The sequence below is a fragment of the Strix uralensis genome, chromosome 1, assembly GCF_047716275.1.
Source record: "Strix uralensis isolate ZFMK-TIS-50842 chromosome 1, bStrUra1, whole genome shotgun sequence".
In the NCBI taxonomy this organism is placed as follows: Eukaryota; Metazoa; Chordata; class Aves; order Strigiformes; family Strigidae; genus Strix; species Strix uralensis.
The window spans coordinates 11,578,797-11,601,066 of NC_133972.1; the positions used below are offsets into that span (position 1 = coordinate 11,578,797).

Genomic DNA, 22,270 nt, shown 5'->3' on the forward strand with positions numbered 1-22,270 from the left:
AACATCTCTGAGAGATTTTTTTGGTTTCAGTCGTGTCAGACTAGAAACTTTTCTAGACCTATGGAATAACGGCCCTGACACCACAATTTTTGCTGGTCTAGGCAAGCTACCTCACTTCTCATCCGGTGACAGAGAGACCCAGGTACACCATGATTCCTGCCAAAGAACCGTCCTGATCTTCAATAGCTCCACAGTTCCCCTTGGAAACACTGCAGGTCACAAACAACCTAATAAGCACAGACCAGAACAAACATCATAAGACATATTTTCCAAGCCTTTATAACATCCAACAAGCCAGACTCAAAGGCCATCTGAGTTACTCCCACAACTACTGTAAAAACCTCTGGATTTCCAAATCATCTGCGGTTAAAATGAAAAGACAGGTAGACAGAAGGAGAAGAAGGGATATTAAATTGGGTGTAGAAATCCAAGTCTTAAGAGCAAAATCCCAAAGAATGTCACTTTTCTCCAGTTTTTCCATTGGGCAGAGCTAGGGGTTAACTTAAAGCATTTTAAATTAAATTAAAGCATTAACTTAAAGCCATAGGACTGCACCACCTGTTTGGGTGGGAGGTCCCATGGAGGGGAAGGAAACCTGTCCCTTGCATAGACACTCGCTCCTATCAAAACCTTAGTTTTTACTATGTTTTTTGGAGCCTACATTTATAGCAGCCCACTTGGTTTTGTACAAAACACAAGATTTCAGTTTCAAATTTAGCAGGCGCAGCGACACCCTGCAAATACCAACACACAGCTACCCAGATCTTTACTCTAAATTCTGTTGCTTCACTTCATTTCCCAACTAAGTCTTCTTTCACAGTCTGACAGTGACAACTAAAATGATGTAGTTAAAGTAATAAACAGGGAATTTTAAGTAGCCTGTCAAAATAAGTGACATTTATATCATCTTAAACTCTCACGTAAAGTTTGATTCAAACTAACTTCTTCATTATACAAATGCTAAAACTTACCTTCCCCACTGAAAGATGCTGCATTATCTCTCAGAGCAGTTAGTGGGCTTCACCTAATTTCCAGCAACAGCATTTAGAGCTTAACAACAGCTGTTTCTTCATTAGAAATATGTTTTTCTTGTTAGCAATTAAACTTTTTTGAAAGCACATCAAGTCAACAGAAACCTCTGACATTTTGTCTGCAACTTGCTGAGTTATCAGCAAAACCAACAGGCCGCTGACTGAGACCTTCAAGCAACACACGTGCTCCAAAGGCTGGCAAGCGCTGTAACTTTAATACACCCAAGGGCAACAATACCACCACAGAAGGAACTCCCCTTTAATTTTTCAAGGTAGCAGAGATGACCTAGTGATTTTGGATTTCTGCCACACTGATTAAAAAAACATAAAGAAATGTTTAGTGCTATACAAGATGAGACAATTAGAAAAAAAATGGTGAGGCCAGGAAAGAAATACGTGGTAAAAAGAAATGCTGTGAGAAGGGGCCTCTACTTAAAGCTTCATTCTTTCTGAAATTCCAGCAGTCTTGAATAGATCACAAATGTTGCATGCCAAAGGGACTTCAATTTCTTTGCACTAACAGAAGCTTTAAAACACTATTTACATTGTTTTCTAGGCTCATGCATCACCTCCGAAACACCTCCAATGCATTAAACATTTAAATCCCCCCTACTTGTAAAATAGGCGACGTTTCCTCTTCTCACAGAGTATCACTGGCATCAGCCAAGACTTCTCACCATTTTTGCTTTAAGCTTGATGTTTATTAGAAGACTAGAATGGAGGCAGGTTTTCTTGCCCTTTGAAAGGTTTTTGATTTGTTACTTAACTAAACATGTTTGTACAGCTTTCTTCATATCTACAGGTCCTTAATCCACAAGATGTCAGTTGAAGCAATAATTATATTAATAAATTGTAGACAGTCTAAGAAGAAAAGAAAGATGGAGAGGCATTTGGAATTAACATGCTGTGAATCAGTCCTGCATCATCCTTTGTCAGTGGCATTAGCAGGCTTTTTTTTCCCTGTTCTTGTTGCCTTTTAGTAATAATTTTCAGTGCGTTTGACACATTTCATCTCACTCAATGCACTGAACCCTAATACAAGGGAACACCAGTTTGTCAAACATACGTTATTTGAGGATGCATATCAGTTAATCTTAGGCAGCTGACACTGTCAAAGACAGCCACACTGGCAAGAGCTAAAAACATGCTAGGCAAGCAGGAAAGAGGGATCATGTGAGAGCAGAAGTGTGGCTGCTGAGATACCAGCACCACCCAAGGCCAAAGTCCCCAAATTCCTCTCTCTCAATTCTCCCCAAACCAAAAGTCTCCCACACCAGTTTCAAAGCACGCATTTCCACTGCAGTTGACAAGAGGAGTTGCAAACCTGGAAAGACTAGTCGGCCACCTGACACAGGATCTAGCAGCAGATATCTTAAGGGCAGGATGAGAGGAAGACTCATCTGAAAAGACTTTTTAGTTGTCTACATCAATTTCACAGAAGCCTCTGTGAATATTTATGGATTAAAGTAGAGCACATGATTAAGTCTTTGCAGCAGTAGGGCCAGTATTTGCAATTCAGGATACCAACATTGTTTTGTTGCTACAGACCTTAGGGACTGAAGTCCTAAAAGGCTTTTATAAACAACAAACAAACAAAAAGGTGTGCTACAATAGCAGAACTTCTAGGGATGCCAGGCTTTACATTTTAGTGTTTCTTACAGCTGTTTTTAGCAATTTAAAATGCTAAATACGTTCAAGTCTTCAACAGGAGGGCTATCATTCAAAAATTGGCCATTTTGGAAATTATGCAACATACCTGTGAGTTTTCTCCCTCAAAGTTCACAGGAGCTGGAGACATGATAGAGTAAATATGCTACAAATCCTCTGAGATCAGTCTCTATTTCTGTTTTATAATTTGGCTCAAATCCAGATGTGAGCCAATATGGAAAATAAATGATTTATTTTAAAACCAAAATTCTTATTTCTTCAATTTCCAAGCCCATTGACATTATTGAACATGGTTACCTGAGATTAGGAAAGAAAAATGGAAATTAAGAGGACTACAGTAGCAGTAATGGAATTTTCTACATATATTTAGTATGAACTTGGCATTAAAAACCGATTTTTTTAAAAAGGATAAAATAAAAACCCTTCTCTCCATTCTGATTTATTTCACATACTAACACTATTTTGAATGTAGTGACTTTTAAAGTTTCCTGTGTATCATTTATTGTTCTGTTTACACATTTGACAGACTTAGATGTATAGAAAAGTAATTAATTTTTTTATTCCCCAACTTGGCTTTAAAAAAAACCAAATGCCTGAAAAATCCAGATAAAGACTCAAATGCAGAACAATTCCTTGAATTAAATAACTGATCTCTTCCAGACAAAGGGCTTCACCTTGTTATCCCTACTATTCATTTCTGCCATCTCACAAGACAGAAAACGTCTGCTGAAAAGATTCTTTCACAAAGAAAAATATGTAAAAGTCACTCCCCGGGTATACTGTTTACCATAAACAAAAGATTTCAGTGGTAATATTGCTTGCTTTTTAATGAGAGACTATTTTATTTACTTGGAATAATTTTTATACACTATTAATTTCCAGAAATTAGTAACAATAGACACTTCTTCTATTTACAATTTCAAAGTAAAACCGTATCTGCCACTCCACCAGTGGAAATGCTTCTCAGAGGAATTTGCTTATTTTGAACCCAACAAAGAACCAGAGAAAATACCACTAGAGAAATACTCTTTGCCCCTGCACATTTACAAGGAATGCTTTGCATCTATAGGACTTCAGGAAGTGACTCACTTTCTTCTCAAGAAAGGGTTAGGTTTTATTTGGGATTTACAACATGGCAATGCTCTAACACAAATCCCTCAGGAGGAGAGACAGTAAACAGGCATTGGTAGGAGAGAACAGAAGGAAGACTGCACCAAACATTTTGATAGTGATGCCTCTATGCAGTCCAAGATCTTGAAAAGTTCGTGTTAGAAGGAAAATATTCTGACATAGAGCAGACAGTTCAGAATAAACTGTCCACGGGTTCAACAGCTGACAACATTCATTCAGAAAAGTTATCTGTTTAAGCAGCCAAGGATGTCACAGAGCTGCTTTGTTTCTCACATAGGCAGCCCATTCTGTTCTACACCATTTAGTAGTTCCTTGGAAAACTTTTCTTTTCAAGACAAGCGGTCCTAGATCAAAATAGTTTCTCTTCAAACTGTAAAAAAGAAAAAAAGAAGCACCCTTTCCATCTGATCCATGATATAATTTATCTATTGCACTGGAGACATGTATGTTACAAAAAGAGACAGAAACATTAAAAACAGAATCTAAGAAACATTTCTTTTTCCTGTTCTCCATCTCAAAAAGCAATCACTGCCACCTCTATAAGACGACATGGCACAAAAATCTTCATGCTCAAGCAGGCCAAGTTTGGAAAAGGGATAACCAAGTAAGTAGAGCAGAAAGTGGTTTATATAACCCAAACTTAACTTCACTGTAAGAAACCACCCTCACAGCAGGCACTGGTAGGACTTTTTATTAAGGAAAAGAAAAGAAAAGAATAGCAGATTTGGGTGGGTGGGTATAAAGAAGATGCAGGGATTTTGTTTTATAGTCTTCAGTAGAACAGGTCCACTTGTTCCTTGCTCTACATCTAGGCAGTGCTATATGTCTTCACAGAAAGAGGGGAATTTCACCTTTCAGAACCAGTGTGGGAAAACATGGTGTTGGTGATGCACTTAGGAAAAAAAAAATAGCATTCTACAAATGAAGTCTTCCAAGCACCTGACACAGAGTGGAACGAATACAAGTCTAACACATTTAATGCCTGACTCAGTAGAAAATCTCCACTTCATTTAAGTAAGTCTTTAAGTCAGTCTTTTACTGCAGAGATATAAGAGAAGAATTCAGGTACACTTTAATCTGGTCTGCCACAAATATTACCTGGAGAGAAAGAAACTATCTTTAGGCAAGTAGCATACATGTAAAGTAATTAGAAATGTAAGGGAGACACCAAAAGTTTTTCCTCATTTGAAATGCAGTCAGCATCTCCTCTGTGAGGCTGATAAACATACAAAGCTAAGAGAAGAACATAATTAGCTTGACTTTCATTAATACCCAGTAAGGTCATTGTCAATCTGACCAATGCTATATATAAAATTTCCTCCAAAGGTTGTGCTTAAGAGTCTAGGTTTTGGCTGTGACTCCCCCCCTCCACCCCCTGCACAATTGCGTAATTAGATTTGAAAAAAACAGAAACAAAACCTTTCACCCCTCCCATGCAGCTAGCTGTGTCAGCTTTAGAACATACGTTCTCTTTGCAAACATGCCACCATCTTGTGATGGATACTCTGACAGGTGCTGACACTGCTATGAAAAACCAATGCTGGCTACTAGATTTTGTGACAATGCCAAGAGAAAAAAAAATTGCTAGTTCTCTTCCTCCTACCTTCTGTGGAAGATAGGGAATTTGAAAATGAAAGATTAAAAAATAAATCAAAAAATAATCAACACATATCCACAATTAAAAGGAACATTTACTACTCTAGAACAGAGCTTTAAATGTAGCATTTCATTCACCCTCTAATATCAGGAACCACAATAACAAAAAAGTCTGCCTCTTCTCCTTCAATCAATACAATCCCTTAAGAGTCCAAGCTTCAAAACATTCACATAAAATATTAGCGTTATATATTTGCAGTAGATAAACTGAACCACCAAGGCAATCAATCAATTTTCAATTACTTGTGGCAACTAGATAAGATGATAGTGCACACACTAACAGCTGACAATAGTCACCTAATGAGCAGGCTTATGTCTTATGGAAGTCACGAGCCTCTGGGTTACATAATTAATAATAGCCATTTACAATCATAAATATGTATTTCCTCTTCCATCTTCACAAAGAAAGTTTATTACATGTAAACTGAGATGTGCTCATCACAAAACCATCCAGTGTAACTTCTTTTTGCAAGGACCATACGCTGCCTCTTACGTTAGTAAAATTTCAGGTGTAACAAGAGCATTAACTTATTTATTAATTAGTGCATCACAGCATTTTTACATCCCAGTAGATGTGTTTGGAATAATGCCATACTTACAACATCAAACTTCTGTGTGATGTTCCCCTGGACATCAAGCAAATAAACTTTGCCATAATGTGTTCCCAGTGCCAAAAACTGTAAAAGAAAGAGACTGATTACATAAACACAAAGACACCACAACCAAAACTACAGCAATGCTAAATGAACTCTGGGATGTTTAGAAGATTAGTGATTAGCAGCACCAGGGAAAAAAACCCCACCACCTTCTATAGAGAAAGCTTATTTTAACAGCACCTAAAGAATAAAACAGGGCTTCAAGCCCATATTACTGTGATAGAGCAAGTTAGCTGTCAGAATGAGTCATGAGGACCCTCATCCACTGACAACTAATGGTGTGTCTGCAGTCCGTACACACTGCCTGATGGACTGTGGCAGCAAATTAAAAATGCAGTGTGAAAGCAAGGACCAACACAGACCTGAAATAGTTCCTAGATCCTTTACACAGCTTTGTTTCAATCATTATCGTTTCCTTTGGGCTTTATTTTTAATTCTCCTTCATCATTAACACAAACCCAAAACATTCAAACATGGGAAGAGGCCACCAGTAAGCCACCAGTAAAATACTGCTGAATTATAGAAGGTCTCAGAGACACAGATAACCACTGGGTTTGCTTTCCTTCATGTAGTAACAGTCCTACATTGAACGCTCTCAAGACAAATACACTTTTCCTCAGAAATCTCAGGAGTTTCATTCTAAAAAATAGTAGTAAAATAAAGAAATCTCCACACAAATGCATGCTATCACAAACTTATTTTGATACGATCAAGAAGGGAATTGATTCTGAGAGATCTGCTGTTAATTGAGCCATGTGAACTACACCTAAACAGAAAAGGAAGAACTTCGGTACTACCTGATTTATGACAGAGGTTTCTTTTATTCCCCCCCTCCTTTCAGCATTACTCAAATAGTCTAGACTCCTCAATTCTCTGTATTTCACTGCATGTGAGCATGCTTCATTGCAACCTATAATGAAATGCTCAAATTTACAGGCACTGCTAAGCGTGTCAGTCAGGCAGCACAATCTTTAAAAAATAACCTTACAGAAAGTCAAGGTTTAAAAGGATTTATCAAAATGGAATTGCTTAAAATGAAATTTCAGTTCAGGCACTTAAAATATGAAGCTACATTAAAAGGAGTCAAGAAAGGGAAAGAAGGGGTTCATTAGAAATTCATCCCCTGCAATGCCTTTCACTCCTGCAAGGTTGCCTTTTTTCAGGAAGAAAAAAGTCCCCCGGGTAAAAAAATCAATACTGGTTAATAAAACATCAGGTGTGCAGACATAACTAGGTATGACTATTCCACTGCACAGGCCTGCTTGAATGCACCAGGTGCCATGACGATTAGTCATCCAGTGCAGACAGCAAGCCTGGTGAAAATATGATGCTTTAGCAGTGAAAAGAAAAAAAAAAAAAATAATTCTGAGGGGAAATAAGTCTGAATACAGAAGCCAGATTTTCAGGATTTCCAGCAAAGTTAAACTGCTTTAATTAGAGGCATATTTTACATAGTACTGTATAATTTTGCTAATGATGACTTTTTAGCAGGGCTTTTCCTGCTCCTGCAGAGTTAAAAAAATAAACCAACAGAACAAAACAGAAAACACCCTCCCAAAACCTATAACCCAGCTTCAGTTTTAAGCTCTCTGTTGTAAGAGACCTATTCCTAAAAGACTCCAGTACCTGGCTTCTAACAATATTGATCCTTCTCATAAATAGTGTATCTAGTTTGCTGAAAACTAAAAGTGCTGGGATACTTAAACAGCTTTCTTGTATTGTCACTCTTTGTGACACTACAGTTAAAGCTATGTCTCTGCACATCCTTATAGAAAAACCTTGTTCAACTCTTGGCTTTCCAAATTTACCTGAGGCTCAGGAGAAAAAGGTAACACAAACAGGCCACAAACCTGGAGGAAATGCTTGCCAATTTTCCAAATATCTGTGTAATCCTAAATTGTCAAAAACATTTTTAAAAGACTTATTGTTTTCATTCGCACAGTTAAAATACAAGCTTCATCTTAAGAGCCTCTTGAGCCATGGCAACAGTCCTTTGAGTAAAAGATACAGAGCACAAGTCAATCTAAAAATATAGCCAAATAATAGAGATGGATCCCTCAGCAATAACTGTTAAGGAGCTATTACTGGCTGTGAAAAATTATAGATTCAGAAAATAGCTATTATGTTTTACATACAAATAGTTACTTGTCAAACCATTAACTCATACTTTCAGATGCTCTTCAGAATTCCTCAATACTCTAAAAATTCTTCAGTATTTATAAAAGAGGAAAAAACCTCAGAAAATAAAAAAGCAATTGTTTAAATAACTAAAGAAACATATGAAGCTTCTTTCTTGCAAGAACAAAGGAATGATTCATTGTAAAATTTCTTCACTTTGCATTGTCCATCACTTTCTCCCTTTCATTCTCTTGCATGTCTCAAACCTTACCAGTATTAGAGCACGTGCATTCCCCCTCCTTGTTTTTGACATATTGAATCAGAGGCGGGGAATAGGGAAGTGTTAGTACGACACCTCCCCAAAAAACCCCAAACAAACAAAAAAGAAATATTGTCATTACTTTCTTCTACACTGTATTAACAGAAACTCAGCCTTCTTCCACAGCTGAATGCATGCTAAGCTGGCCTCTGGCACGATCAAGTCTGTCTTCAGTGATTCAGGCTGTACAAATAAGCTCAGTATCTGCCAACTTCCTTTCTGAATGAAGTAAAATTGGGACTGTATCCCAATTCTAGATCAAAATACTGCCCATAATTAAATTCAAGTGAGCACTTTCCCAGTAGCTTATGTAAACATACCATCCAACAAATCACTGCACCTTGAATTCTCACCTCATTTTCTCACTGAGAAAGCGTGGATTGTTCAACACAGGTTTACCATGACTTTTGTTTATATTAGTGTTGGCTTGCACTGCACCTCTAGATTTGGCAGCACTTCTACACAGAAATATACTGACGCATTCAAAGCGCAGATAAATAAATAAAACCAGGTAGAAGTTCTATCTCTGCCACAAAGTCACGTAATACCTTTTCATGCACCGTCATGCAGCTGGCTGCATCCTTCTGGAGAATTTCAGTCACTCCATTAGAAAGCCGTTCATACTTCAGCTTAGGTTCTTCTTCACTCTCATCTTCCTAAATTTTTAAGAGTGTAAGGGAAAAGGAGCAAGAGAAAGAACAAACATTTAGAAGTTTATTTTACATAAAAACAAATTAAAAGATACCCCAAAATTATCACACAGCAACAGGCGAAGGTGGATCACTACTATCTCTTTAACAACAGCCATTACAATCAAAAGCCAAACTTTCACATTTTTATCATTGGAGGGGGCTTGCATTGTGCTTCTTTGTTATTGCTTTCTTTTTTTACTCCAAAGTTCTGGGTGCACACAATGACTGTATAGCAGCATATCAATACAGCTGTAAGAGGCACTTAGTCGATATCTAAAAAGCAGGAAAAAAATGTACATGTACTTTGTTACATAAAGTTAGTCATTCACAATTGAGAAGAAAAGTATGAAAGGGATGGACATGGAAAAACAGATGATGGTAAAATAAAGTGTGCCACTGAAGCCACAATTAACTCTAAGCTAAAGCATGCAGGTTATAAGAAACTTCAAGACCTTTACAAGATGCTGCACCTCTGTAGAAAGGATAGAGGCAAAATGCTGTGAATAAAAATAAAAGAATCCACTAGGAATAAGTTAATTGTATAAAACGCACCAATGGGTTTACATTAAAAAAGAAAAACAAAAAAGGTATAAATATGTTGTTGTAAAACTGTCTGGGAAAAGGATCCAGACACAGCATATTCCTAATGATCACCTATACCATCTGCATGTTAGGAACTTTTTCTGGTAAATACCGAAACTTTCCTTTCTTTCTTTCTAAGCATGTTAGGTATTATCACCAAATCACTGATGCACAGATGCAAAGAAAGATGATGCACTGAGTGGCACAGAGTGAAGAGAAAGGAGACAGAGCTAAAAAACACAAGCAAGCAAATTCATCGATCAAAAAACACCCAACACATTTATCTCTTAGAAAAAGAAAATCCAAGGTGCAAAATAGCTCCCTGGTCATAGGCATCTATTTGTAACAGACAGTCTACTGAAGTAGAATGCCAGAGAGAGATTTCATAGGCTTCAGTAAGACTCAGTTAATACTATACATGCATAGACATACACAAACCCATATATATCCCTTGGTCCTCACTGGGAAACAGTATACCTGCAATAATAGTCTCCTACACTCACTATTCGTTCTAATGAACACATTGAGTCTGTTTCTCACATAAAACATGTCTTTCATTCCTAAGCAACCAGAATATACCAGTACAGTGCTCTAGTAAAGGAGTGCCTTTACTTCCCACCAACCAGTGCTTTCCAATCCCTAGAAGATAAAAATGCACAGTGTGAGCTATGGCAGAAGAACTATATTTGTGCAACATCTTCTTGTAGCTAATGATCTGAAAAATAAATTTGGAAAAGAGACATATTAACTTGTTAATAAAACATATTTTGTTCAAATTGCCTTTGGAGCACTAAAGCCAGTCTTTCCCCAGTTAAATATTATGGCGATTTACCATGCGTGCTACCATCACACACGGTAATAATATGTATATACCCTCACATGAAACACATAAAAGCCATACGGACCCATGGAAACACTCAATATTTACCCCCATGCTTATATAAATATGCTGCAAAGAGAGGCCCTTTTAAAATGTTATTTGAGAGTTTTATGACAGAATACAAATGAGACTAATATAAGGATGTCAACAGTCCATGACGTAGCAGTCTGAAGTGAGGTGTCAAAATGTCCACCAAGAAACAATTTTATTCAGTAAATCTAACACTGAACAAAGTTGTTACTAGACAGAATGACAATGTCAAATTACAGGGCTGTACATAAATCAGCCAAATTCCTTGTGCCTACAGATTCTTAATAAATGACTAGAGGGTAGAAGGGGGAGGTAAAGTCAAAGAAAAAAGTGTACATGTGATGGAAGGAGAGCGTAAGGAAGTATGCATGCAGTTTACAGCAATTAATACCTTACCGCATTTTATACATTGCTTACAAAGATTACACTTGAAATGCATGGGTAATCATTGAATAAATTCATAAAAGTAAAAATTGAACTCCAGTCATCTAGCTTTTATAAGATCCCACATGTTGCTGGAGTCTGGACATCCAATGTGCAACCAACGTGAAAAGTTAATTCTAGTCTCTTGAGTAGTCTGCATAAAAGCATTCATCCATGGACCATTAGATAAAGTTACTGTAAATAAGTTTTGCCTGTCTTATTTATGAGTGAAAACTAAGTAATTTTTCCTGCACACACATATACAAAAAATATATACTTTCAAAAGTCGGTGCACCGAAGCATGCTGCCAAGCTTCAAAAAAGTAAATAAAATAAAAACTTCAAATATTAGGCACGATGATGTACCCGTTTCACCCTTTCTTGACAGGTGTCTTTTATGTCAAGTAAAAGTCAAGCAAAAAGGTGAATTGAAACAGGGTGGGGGCACTTTTCTGTAAACAAAATTAAATTAAAAAAGTCATTTGCAAAAAAGCAAGATTTCTCTCCACCTGATATATTAAATGCATTTGATGAGCTCTTATTCAGAGTATCAGAGTTTAATAATTTTAAAGGTATTTTTCTATCAGGAAAAGCTTTTATGCAGTCTGAACTTCTAAAGTAAACACAAGCCAGTGTTAATAAAAAGCAAATCAATATTTTTTGTTAAATTTTAATAATCCTGAAAACCTACAAATAAAACCATCAGCAGCCTGAGTTGAGATGACAGTTAGCTGCGTTTCTATGACAACCTAGAGGAATAGTACAAGTCCTGACTTGCAGCAAAGCTAAGATATAAACAGAGTGACATTTACCCCATACAAGAAAACTCACAGCTTTCCTTTTTTAAAGAAAAAAAAAAAATCAATTGCTCAACTAACATGGATTTTTACTAAGTGTATGGCACTTTTAATTAAAGAAGTCCTTTAAACCATTCTACAGGATTCTAAACACTGGAAAATAAATTTTATAGCACCTACTTCTTGTACCACTGCTTAACACTTCTTCTGTATTTTCTGCCTGAAAAAACCCAAAACAAAACAAGCCCAGCAACACTGAATTTTGAAATTCTTGACAAATGTATTAAGAGAAAAAGAAATAGATACTGCACAAAATGTGTAAAGTGCTCCACACATGGCAGCCTTAAATTCTGAAAGGGAAGGAGACCCACAGAGCTGACAGGAGGAAGCTACCTTCATGGTGTTGTAAAATAAATAATAACCCTTTTCCAACCACAGGAATGCTAATTTGAAACTTGTATTCCATTTAGTTTTCTACTTGCCTTTTACTGCCGAAACTAGCAGTCAAATTGCTAAAAATAGACTGTAAAGAACCTGTAAAGAACAGATATCCATAAACATTTCCCCTTGAAAGCACATTTCCAACTGAATGAAATACTCTAATTAACCAGTAAAACTAATCCAAATCCCTTTCTACTAAGAACTCTTCCATTTGTCACTGCTGAACTCCTGAACTGAAACCAAATTCCTCTTCCCAAACTTAACACCTAGTAGGTCTCAAGCTTGCTACCAACTCTTCTTCTGCAGGAGATTTACAAAACTGAGGAGAGCTGCAAATATGCAATAAGCTCTCAAAAGGCCAGTACCACTGCAAGGGATGCTCATCCGCCTTTCTGAATGCCCCGTCTTTCCTAGCTTTGCCTACAGGAACAACTGTGGTGGAATCGTGAGTAAAGAAAAAAGAAAAAATAATCTGAAATTGGTCCTCATGAAGAAAATTTCCAGAAGGAACCTGTGGGCAGTTCCCGGAGTTATTCCATTAGCCCACATTTGCTCCTGCCGCAGAGGATCTGCCCACAGGACAGTCTGTCACATGAACTACATGCTCTACTGATTGCGGATACTCTAATTATGTTACGGGCACTGACAGCAAAGTGTCATCCTTCCTGCACGATTTGCCCTCGAAGTTTTTCAAAGCCTTTATGGAAATAAACGGTGCATACATTATAAGGCAAGTGCCCTTCCTCTTTGCTGCACATCATCTGTCCAGTCCCAGCTAGAATTCCAATCGCTATTCCAGCCTTGTTTATGCCTGCAAGTTTTGACCCTGCAAAGCATTTAAACTCTAATACCAAGATACCCAAGGTCCCTCACTCAAGCAATTTCAAAGGAGCTACACTCACACTATTGCAACAAGGTCCTGATGTCACAGGCCTTCCTAAAAGGCTGTGTCTTGAAAAAAAAAAAAAAAAAAAAAAAAAGACAAAACCAAGCAAAAACCCCACAGCTCATTTTCATGCTTTCAAGTTCACGTCGATTTCAGAGATTATAAGAAAAAAGTTAAATTAGTTCGTTTCCTCCTATCTTAACATCCTTTAAAAGTGCTCTGCCTCTATGTGTCTTAGCAATTTGTGAGAGTTACTTTTCTTAACGCTTATAATGGGCCAGATCTTTGGAAAACCACATAGAACCTACTAAGAAATCAGCATTTTTATTTATTTAAACAGTCATCACTATCACAGAAGAAAAAATTAAACTAACTAGTTAAAGCTCCAGAGTTATTAGTTTACAAACTATATGAAAACTGGTAGAACCAAAGAAAGCAACTCTGTTTATTTCTGAGTTAAAATAAAGGTTCACGGAACATCCTCAGTTATGCAAAGATGAATAAACACACCCTTAGTGCTTTGGTGGGGACAGCTTCACTTACACTGACATTCAACAACAACTATTAAAAAAACCCCGAAACATAAAAGTCCCTCAAGTCCCCACATGCAGTCTCCAGGGAGAATTCTTTACTTTTCTTCTGTGTGTGCAGAGCACAAAGTGCAGTAAAATACACAGCAGAACCCAGTTGCCAAGACCATGTATTATCTTTCTGGTTTTAACATCCTGACTTGATACAAAGCATAACCATCTACAACTGTTCATTTTTTAATGGAAATTATGTCTTAATCAGGGGGTTGGATTGGTTGTCTCATTTTTGGTTTTATCACAGAATATCACAGAATCATCTAGGCTGGAAAAGATCTTGAAGATCATCAGTCCTAACACTGACAGTTCTGAACTACACCATATCCCTAAGCGCTACGTCAACCCGAAAGGGACAGTGGGCTGGGAAGGATCTTTCCTCTACAAATCCCCTAACTGACGTGGGAGCAATGGGTACTTATCCAAGTGGCTGGTACCCTGCTGAGAAATGGAATGGGTGACTTCTAACCACACTGCTAGGAAAGGGGGATCATCAGTGGCGTTTACACCACTGCTTGACCCCTAGGACATCCACAAACCTTCCCTATCACCAGCATTGCCTGGGAGGGCAGGACTGCACCAGGGAGGCTGTGCACACCTCAGCTTGGACAAGGGTGCCCAACAAGCACCTTACAAGCTTTAGGATAACTGTTGCAGGACTTCCATGAGGAAGCACGTACTACCCAACAAATGATACAGCTAAAATTTTTTATTTAATCTTCACCTCATTACCACACCTGGGAATTGTACCACATGGGTCATAATGCCTCCTTTGGCCTGTGTCCTGGTTTAACCAGGACAGGGTTAAGTTTCCCCAGCAGTGGGGGGGGGAAGCTCTAGCCGGGTTATTCAGATACCATGCGGACGTCACATCCTGGCAGGGCACATTTTCCTGGCGCGGAGCGCGGTGCACTCGTGGTTTTGTACATCGTGCCTCAAACTGCTGTATTTGGTAGCTATTTTGCTCTGTTCATTGCTATCACTATTACTGTTATTGTTATTGTTGTTGTTGGTTGTGTTGCTATTGCATTGTTGTATTAAACCTTTCCTTATTTCAGTCTTGGGGCTTTGTATTTCACTCCCTTTGTGGGGGAGGGGCAGCGGCCGCGTGGTCTCAGACCCCCGCAGAGGCTAAACCACCACAGCCTGGTAAAGAAATTATGATTATTTTCAGTCTTTACCCTCTCCAGTTCAGTTCCCAGACCTCTGTTAGGACCTGACTATCCCCCTTCATTCAGGGTCAAGAAATATTGAAGCACGGATTTATAAATGAACTTGACTTTAGGTTTGCTAAACCCCACTCCACAAATTCTTCAGAGAAAATACTCACCTAACACTGAGTCCCTCAGACAAACAGGTTCACCATTCCATTAATCTGACATCTCTAGTTCTCTCTACCCAGATCGTATTTAGGCTAAATGTGGCCCAGATTATCTGGTAATCCAGATGACCAGACACAAATCTCCATATTCCCAGTACCACTCCAGGAATACCCATGTGCACTTCTCACTTCTTAATTACCATATTTCACACAAAGATATTTACTTTTTCTAATAGCTGTATGCTAAAATGCTGAGACTTCCCATATTTTTGTACCTAAAGGCAGTGATTAGGCCTGACAAGCTGGTGGATTAGTTTCTCCACCCTGGAAATTTTGTGTCAGTTTAGACACCCTTGCTCAGCTAGGACAACAAGCAGTTTCTCCAGCAGGAGGTGGAGGCAAAGGTGCAGGCATGGCAATTCTTTACTGCAGCTCCGCAGGGCTGTGTCTGCTGAGGGGGCAACTCTGGACTTTGGGATGCCAACAGAGAAGGAAACAAGTGATTTTGCTCACCACAATGCTACATCAGACAGATGTTGAAGGGGGTGGCCTGCCTTCAAAGCACCAGTCAATCCTGCCTATAATCCAACTACGTAAAGCCAACAGGTTAAGGGTGCTGGCTCCCAGTGTAATGCTTAATCTCCACTTCTAAAACTGCAGAGTCCTGAGCCCTCAACAAGCAAGAGGAAAGAGAACCTAGCCCTCCCCTAGCCTCCCCCTTCCAAACCTGCTCTGGTTTGTCCCCTGGCAACCCTCAGATGGACCTTTGCTGATCCCGTAACTCCCCTCGAACACTTCACCAAACCCTCCCAGCCTGGACTCCCATCCCAGTTTCAACACCTTCCAGTGTGCCTGCCAGGATCCCCATTTTCTTACTCTTCAAAGACACCACATCCTGAGTTGGAAGCTCACTTCCAGACAGGCAACCCTCACGGCAGAACAGCTTTCCTCTACAGATTTTTTAATGACGGCTTACAGCCTGGCATGAAGTAGCTGTTCACAAGACACCAGAACCCAGCATGAACAGCTCAGCAAATATACTAAATCTGGATCTAAGAAAAAGCAGAGCACAGCTTCCATCCCAGCAGCACAGCCACGCCAACTCACAGAGAGACAGAGATCAAGACTGACCACCGAACAAGAGGATTCGGCAATGCAGACAATTACCATCCTGTATTTACACGTCCTCCTTCCATGCCTTAACACCATAGATGTTCTTCAAATACATGGAAGGAAAACGCAATTATATTTTACTAATTCAGGGTTCACATATGCAAGTGAACATGCTGCTCATTTGCAATACATGGGAATGTGGCTAGTGAATTAAAAAATTAAGCAGAAAATCTGCTACAAGTGAAAACATCGCATGGGAGCAACACAGGACATAACATGCAGGAAGATTAATATTCTTAAAGCAGTTTTAGAAAATGTTAAAAGGCAAGTTGTAACAAATTGCTAACGTCTGTTGATGAATTTAAAGAAGTAACATCATAATGTCACAACACAGTTTGGAGATCCCTTCAACTTCTATCCCAGGATCATGTTTTAAAGTCACTGTATTATTTGGTAGTAATACTGAATAGGTTTTTTGTTTTATGAGAACATGAAAATAAAGAAAAAATCCTAATCTTTATCTGCTAAACGGCTTATCATGCTCATAATTTTAAGTATGATAACACCTTGGTTAGACCTGTGATGGGGTAAATCTGCCTTCTCCCCCTCTTCCTTGTTATATTCCCATTTAATAGCGACAAAACACATCTTCATAAATCCTACTCTTGCCTTATGATTGCAGGCATCAGATTATCACTTGTACTTTAAAGAGGAGAGGTAAAAGCTTTGAACCCAGTATATTAAATTGGAATTGATTGGTATAAGGGATCCAAGAATATTTTTGGACATTTGTCCACTTCCCTCTACCCCAAAAGCAAACATGCTTTTTGTTTCCTTACAGCAACTTCAAGTGACCTGACCTGCTATTAACTGCATTGAGCATGTATGCCAGCAGTCTTAAACCTTCCTTAGCACCATTTGGAAAGCTCACCTTATTTGAAGATGACCACCAGTTCTGGTCAGAAATGATGGGAGGTGTGCCTTTGGAAAGTTTTAGAAGTCAAATTTGTCAAGAGATGCAAATTACTGAGATGGGCAAAGAGGACATATCCCTATCCTTGTAAAAGATGTAGCTATTCACTCAAATTTCTTCCATTGTAACATCGGACTTCTTCAGTGTTTGCCTCTGATGCTGCCATTTGTGAAGGAAACGGCCCACAGGACAACCTATTGCCTGCCATTCTGACATGGGAGTCAGAAAAATCCCTAGCCCAAATCAAGTTTCTTCTCACAACAACTGGAACCTAAACACTTATATTGAAAAAAAGTTAAACAATCATTATTTCTGATAAAAATAGATGGAAATTCACAACATGAAGATTTGCCAAAATTTATGTTTTCATTGTTGCAAACACAGTAGTCGATTGTTACTTTGTATAACCAAGAAACACACAAAGTGCAATTTAAAAGCCCATTGAGTCCTCAAAAATATAACAACTCAGACTCATGTATTAAAGATCTTCAAGTAGATCTGGCCATATCTGCTTTTTAAAAAGATTCCTGTGTTCTAAAATGATGCAAATGTCACCCCTTCCCTGCTGCCCATTTCTAGGTCTTACTCCACCTTCTTTTAAAAGCAAAAACAAATCCAAAAGCAAACCAGAAGAAAGCACTCCGTCCTCTGCTGTTTTGGCAGATATATCCACTTGTGCTGAAGAACCAAGTGACACAGAGCAAACAAGAAGAATTATAGTAGAAGAATACATAACTATTACAAAGTGCAGCTTCATCATTACTGTTTCTCCATCCCTAGGATACCGTTTCCAGATGTGTGTTCCTGTCTCAATGATAAAGGGACTACCTATGCTATTTTCAGGATTAGGATCCTGACTCAATTTCTCTCAATACAATCAAATTGCTAACACTAAAGGGATGCCAAGAAAAACTCAGACTAAGGCCTTTAACTTTCAAAAGCCCAGTTTGCTAGATAGAGCACAAACTGGAACACAACTTTATTCCAAGTTCTTGTTTTATTTACTGTGCTGAATTTAAATATTGAGCACTTTACCAGAGCCTCTGGAGACTAAAACTTATTGAGAGAACATAACTCTCTTCCTCTGTTACTTCTGTATTAAGACGTTTGTTCCTATAAGAAAATCTTAACAAAGCAGAAACAAATAAATTAGTTGGTTTAAGAATGAGAATAGCAAAGAGCATTTTGTCTTGAAGTCACTGGTTCAAAAGTAGGCAGAGCAATAGTGAATAAAAGCTAGGAACATCCATGGCCTTGTTTATTAGCCTGCTTAACCAAAATTAGATTAAAAAAAAAAAAAAGAGAGAAAAGAAAAAACCTCGCCATTTCCTATAAAAAGAGAGCCATATTATAAAGTTACCGATTTGAAGTGACAACCTGGGTAGTAACTTCAACAAAGATGCAAATTACTGAGGCAGACATGGAGGACATCATTATCTTCGTAAAAGACCTGGTTATTTACTCAAGTTTTGTAACACTTGCAGGACTGTGCAAAAGAGCACAGATTGCTGTATTTTGAACCCTGTATAAACACAGGTTTTGTGAGAATTAATATAGTTTGGAATAAATGTTACAATCATTTGGAATAATTGTAAAACCTATTCAAGTTTCCAATCAGTATGAGAATTGGTATCTATTCTGCAGCTATTACTACACAAGACAACAAAAGGCATGGAGACTGAAATTTCTAAACCATGAAAACACATTTGTGCCTTATGCTGCTAAAAATCTTTCCCCCTAATTCTGTGGTGAAAATACAGTAATGTTAGCTCAGTTAAGGAAGTGAATAACCTCCCATCCAGTTCCTTTATGATTCCTCATAAGGCAAATCACCAACACTTTCCCAGTACCTGGCTGTAAAATTGGTAAATATGGATTAGGATGGTAAAATTTCACACAGCAGTTCTCTGTTCTCCCCGGCCATTTTCTGCAGGGATTTATTTAATACCTTGACCTCTTTGGGAAAATGCAGATATACACCAGGAGCAAGGAATTAAGATGATATGGCTGCCTGTGAATATGTATCAAAATGGGCTGCATTCACAGTATGAAATGACACAGAGATGAAAAGCAAAGCAAAGAGCATTTTATTTCTTCACAAAGCTATTGTGGTATACAGAATGTCACACCATATTTGCGGAACACCAATTGAAGATTCACTCCTACAAGTTTGAAGGAGCTGGGCACCAGCCAAGTTGTGAAGCAGAAGTAACACACAGATGACATACTGCACATGAGCAATCATCATAAATGGCATGTTTAAAAAAAAAAAGAGTAGTAAAAAGTCCATATAGTGCAATTTGGTTTCATTTCAACACCCATCAATTTGTATTATTTTACTGGTAGCTTTGTGCATGGCAAAGAACACCTGAAAACTTCCAAATCCACTTCAGTGTTCAAAAGCACAGGATCAGTCCATCCACATCAAGTGCACCATACAGAGGCAGCACAGGATAGGCTGTTTTATCCTCCATGTCCAAATCCAATTCCAACAATGAAAAATCCAAACACAGTTCAATTCTCAATGAAACTACGCATTTCTACTTGTATTTTCCTTTTGCTGAGTAAGGAGTTTGGGCAAACATTTGTTTCCCCCATGAACACTACTCAAGCAGCCCGGTTGCCACCTTGTGATGTACTGCATATGAAAACCCTACAGTGCAGTTTTGGGAACAGCAGTTTTTAAAGTTCACCCACTCACCACGGTGGAAGAGCTAGCTGGTAAATGGCTGAATTTCCCCGCTACTCTCCTTTTTCCAGCCCAGAATGTTATTCCACCCAGATGAATACATTCAGTATTTTGGAAAAGCCGCATCTGCATACTCTGTAAACACACTAGCTTTGCAATTGCATTTAATTTATGTAGCACGCACAGCAGCATTTTTATTTTTTAATGTATTCCACAACACACTGATAGAACAGGCACTTCTGGTTAATATTAATAGCTCATTAAATGGAGTATCTAATTTTCACTCAAAACCAGAAGATATTAAAAGAATATAGCAATAATCCATTTTTCCTGCAAGTCAATCCTCTAACGATGTACATTATAATGTTAGTTACTAGTCACTGCAAACTTGTTTTTCAAATTAATCTATGAAAAGATTCCATTTAAACTTCAATAAATTATTTACTATGCTCATCCTACTGACTCAAATTGATAAATTATTTGCATGATACATTTTCTCACTAATAAGGAGGAGAACTTTCTATTTGGAATTTATATATCTCTTCCTTCCATTCTCCCCATTTAAAAGGCCAATTTCACTTAAAGCCATGCAGGGGGAAGCAATCTCTCTTTGGATTGCTTAGGTATGTGAAACATAATATCCTTTTTGAGCACTTTTCTCCCATTTTATATTTCTAAAACAACTGGAAGAGAAAAATGGCAACCTAGTGTGGAGCCATGCAATAATAAGGAAGAGGCATGATGAAAAGTACTTTGCCAAAGGTCAGACAGGAGACAAAAAAAGGCAAGCTGGACTGAGGTATGGTAGCCAAATCTACTTTTCAACCATCCATTTTTTGATGCAATGCTGATGCCCCTTCAAAAGCCACTGGTCACAGAAGAGCTCACCTCTTCCAGCCCAATGCTCCACACTCCATGTTAAGAGAGCATTTTGATGGAAACAGAGTATGACAAGGAGCTTTTTTTACCAGATGCTTTATTTACTTGAAATGATTTAATTGCTTTGACCTAGTCCAGACCCAACCTACAAGACTTAGATCTGGAGTGCACTGAAAAGGAAAACATCAAGGCTTTTTAGTTGCCTCTTTTTAAGGCTTACATGTTTCCTAACTGCTCCTGCTCTGATCAATTTTGAAAACCTTAAAGTACAAAATCACTATCAATTTCAGCTGTAAAAGTGTATCAGTGAGGGATATTTCTAAATCACCATAAATTTTTTGAGCACTGGGCTAACCAAGAATTTCTACAATACTTTCTACGAAGTCTCATAGAATTCATTAATATAGTGTTTAAAAAACTAAAAGAATAAACTAAATGAACAAACATATTCCTTTCACAGGGATCCAGTGATCAAAGATCAGAAAACAGGCCAAAAAAAATTAAGACCAGGAGATATAAAAATGGAAATGCTAGAATGGAAACATATGCGACACTGATGACTAATACACGTAAGTACCTAGTTAAAAAACTGCAATGAACATACTAATGCAATTTAAATATATATATATTATTTTTAATAACTTTTTGCAGAAAATTAACATCTGCACCCACCTGCCTATTTTTTTTATGTGGTTTCTTTTAACAGGTCAACAATACAAAACAAAAAATTTACCCTGTACTGCAGCACCTACCAAAAAAAAATTAAAAAAAAAAAAAAAATCAGTGAAACTCCTTACATAATCACAGGATCATTTAATGGGACATAGCACTAATTTTATGATTCCGGTGACACGTGTTCTTGAAAAGGTGCTTCCTGTAAAGAACACACGGACTGGACCAGGGCAATCCACTCATAGCCCCAGCAGTGAATTAGAATGGAGTGGAAAACTTTAACAAATAACTACACAAATTCCTGGATGATAACTCAGCTTTGATTCATCAAGTATTAAGGTTCTGGTTTTTGATACATCATGACTTTAATTTTATCAGTACTTCACACTCACAAATGGGGTTTGAAACCCTCTCTTCTCAAAGATAGGAAACTATTGCTCCATTTTATAAGAGGCAGGGGGAGGCACACAGGCAAGAAAGATGCAGAGCATAATTAACCTGTACATGAAGTCTGAGGTTGAGAGCGAAGCTGTAGGTCCTAGGACCCCAAGGCATGGTTCCAAACATTTTTCTGCTACATACAAGTTACCTAAAATAACTGTTACTAATTTATGCAGACCAGCAATTTTCCAGGGTACAATACAGGGTTTTATCAGTACAAATTAAGTCTTAATGGAAATGTTTTGTGCACTACATGTACAGTGAAAACACAAATAACATTCACCTGACC

The 22,270-nt window shown here is 38.0% G+C and overlaps 1 protein-coding gene across 3 annotated transcripts in view; it reads right to left on the reverse strand.

Moving 5' to 3' along the window:
• The window catches only part of VPS41 (VPS41 subunit of HOPS complex), a 109,736-nt gene that overhangs the window by 79,459 nt on the left and 8,007 nt on the right, over positions 1-22,270 (reverse strand). For 2 of the 3 annotated variants that reach the window (XM_074886065.1, XM_074886499.1), the window contains 2 exons: positions 9,128-9,235; positions 6,086-6,163 (listed from right to left, as the gene is read on the reverse strand). In XM_074886065.1, coding sequence (XP_074742166.1) covers positions 6,086-6,163; positions 9,128-9,235 — 186 coding nt within the window. Of the gene's footprint in view, positions 1-2,787; positions 2,931-6,085; positions 6,164-9,127; positions 9,236-22,270 lie in introns of those variants that run through there. The other variant, XM_074886152.1, reaches the window with a different exon arrangement.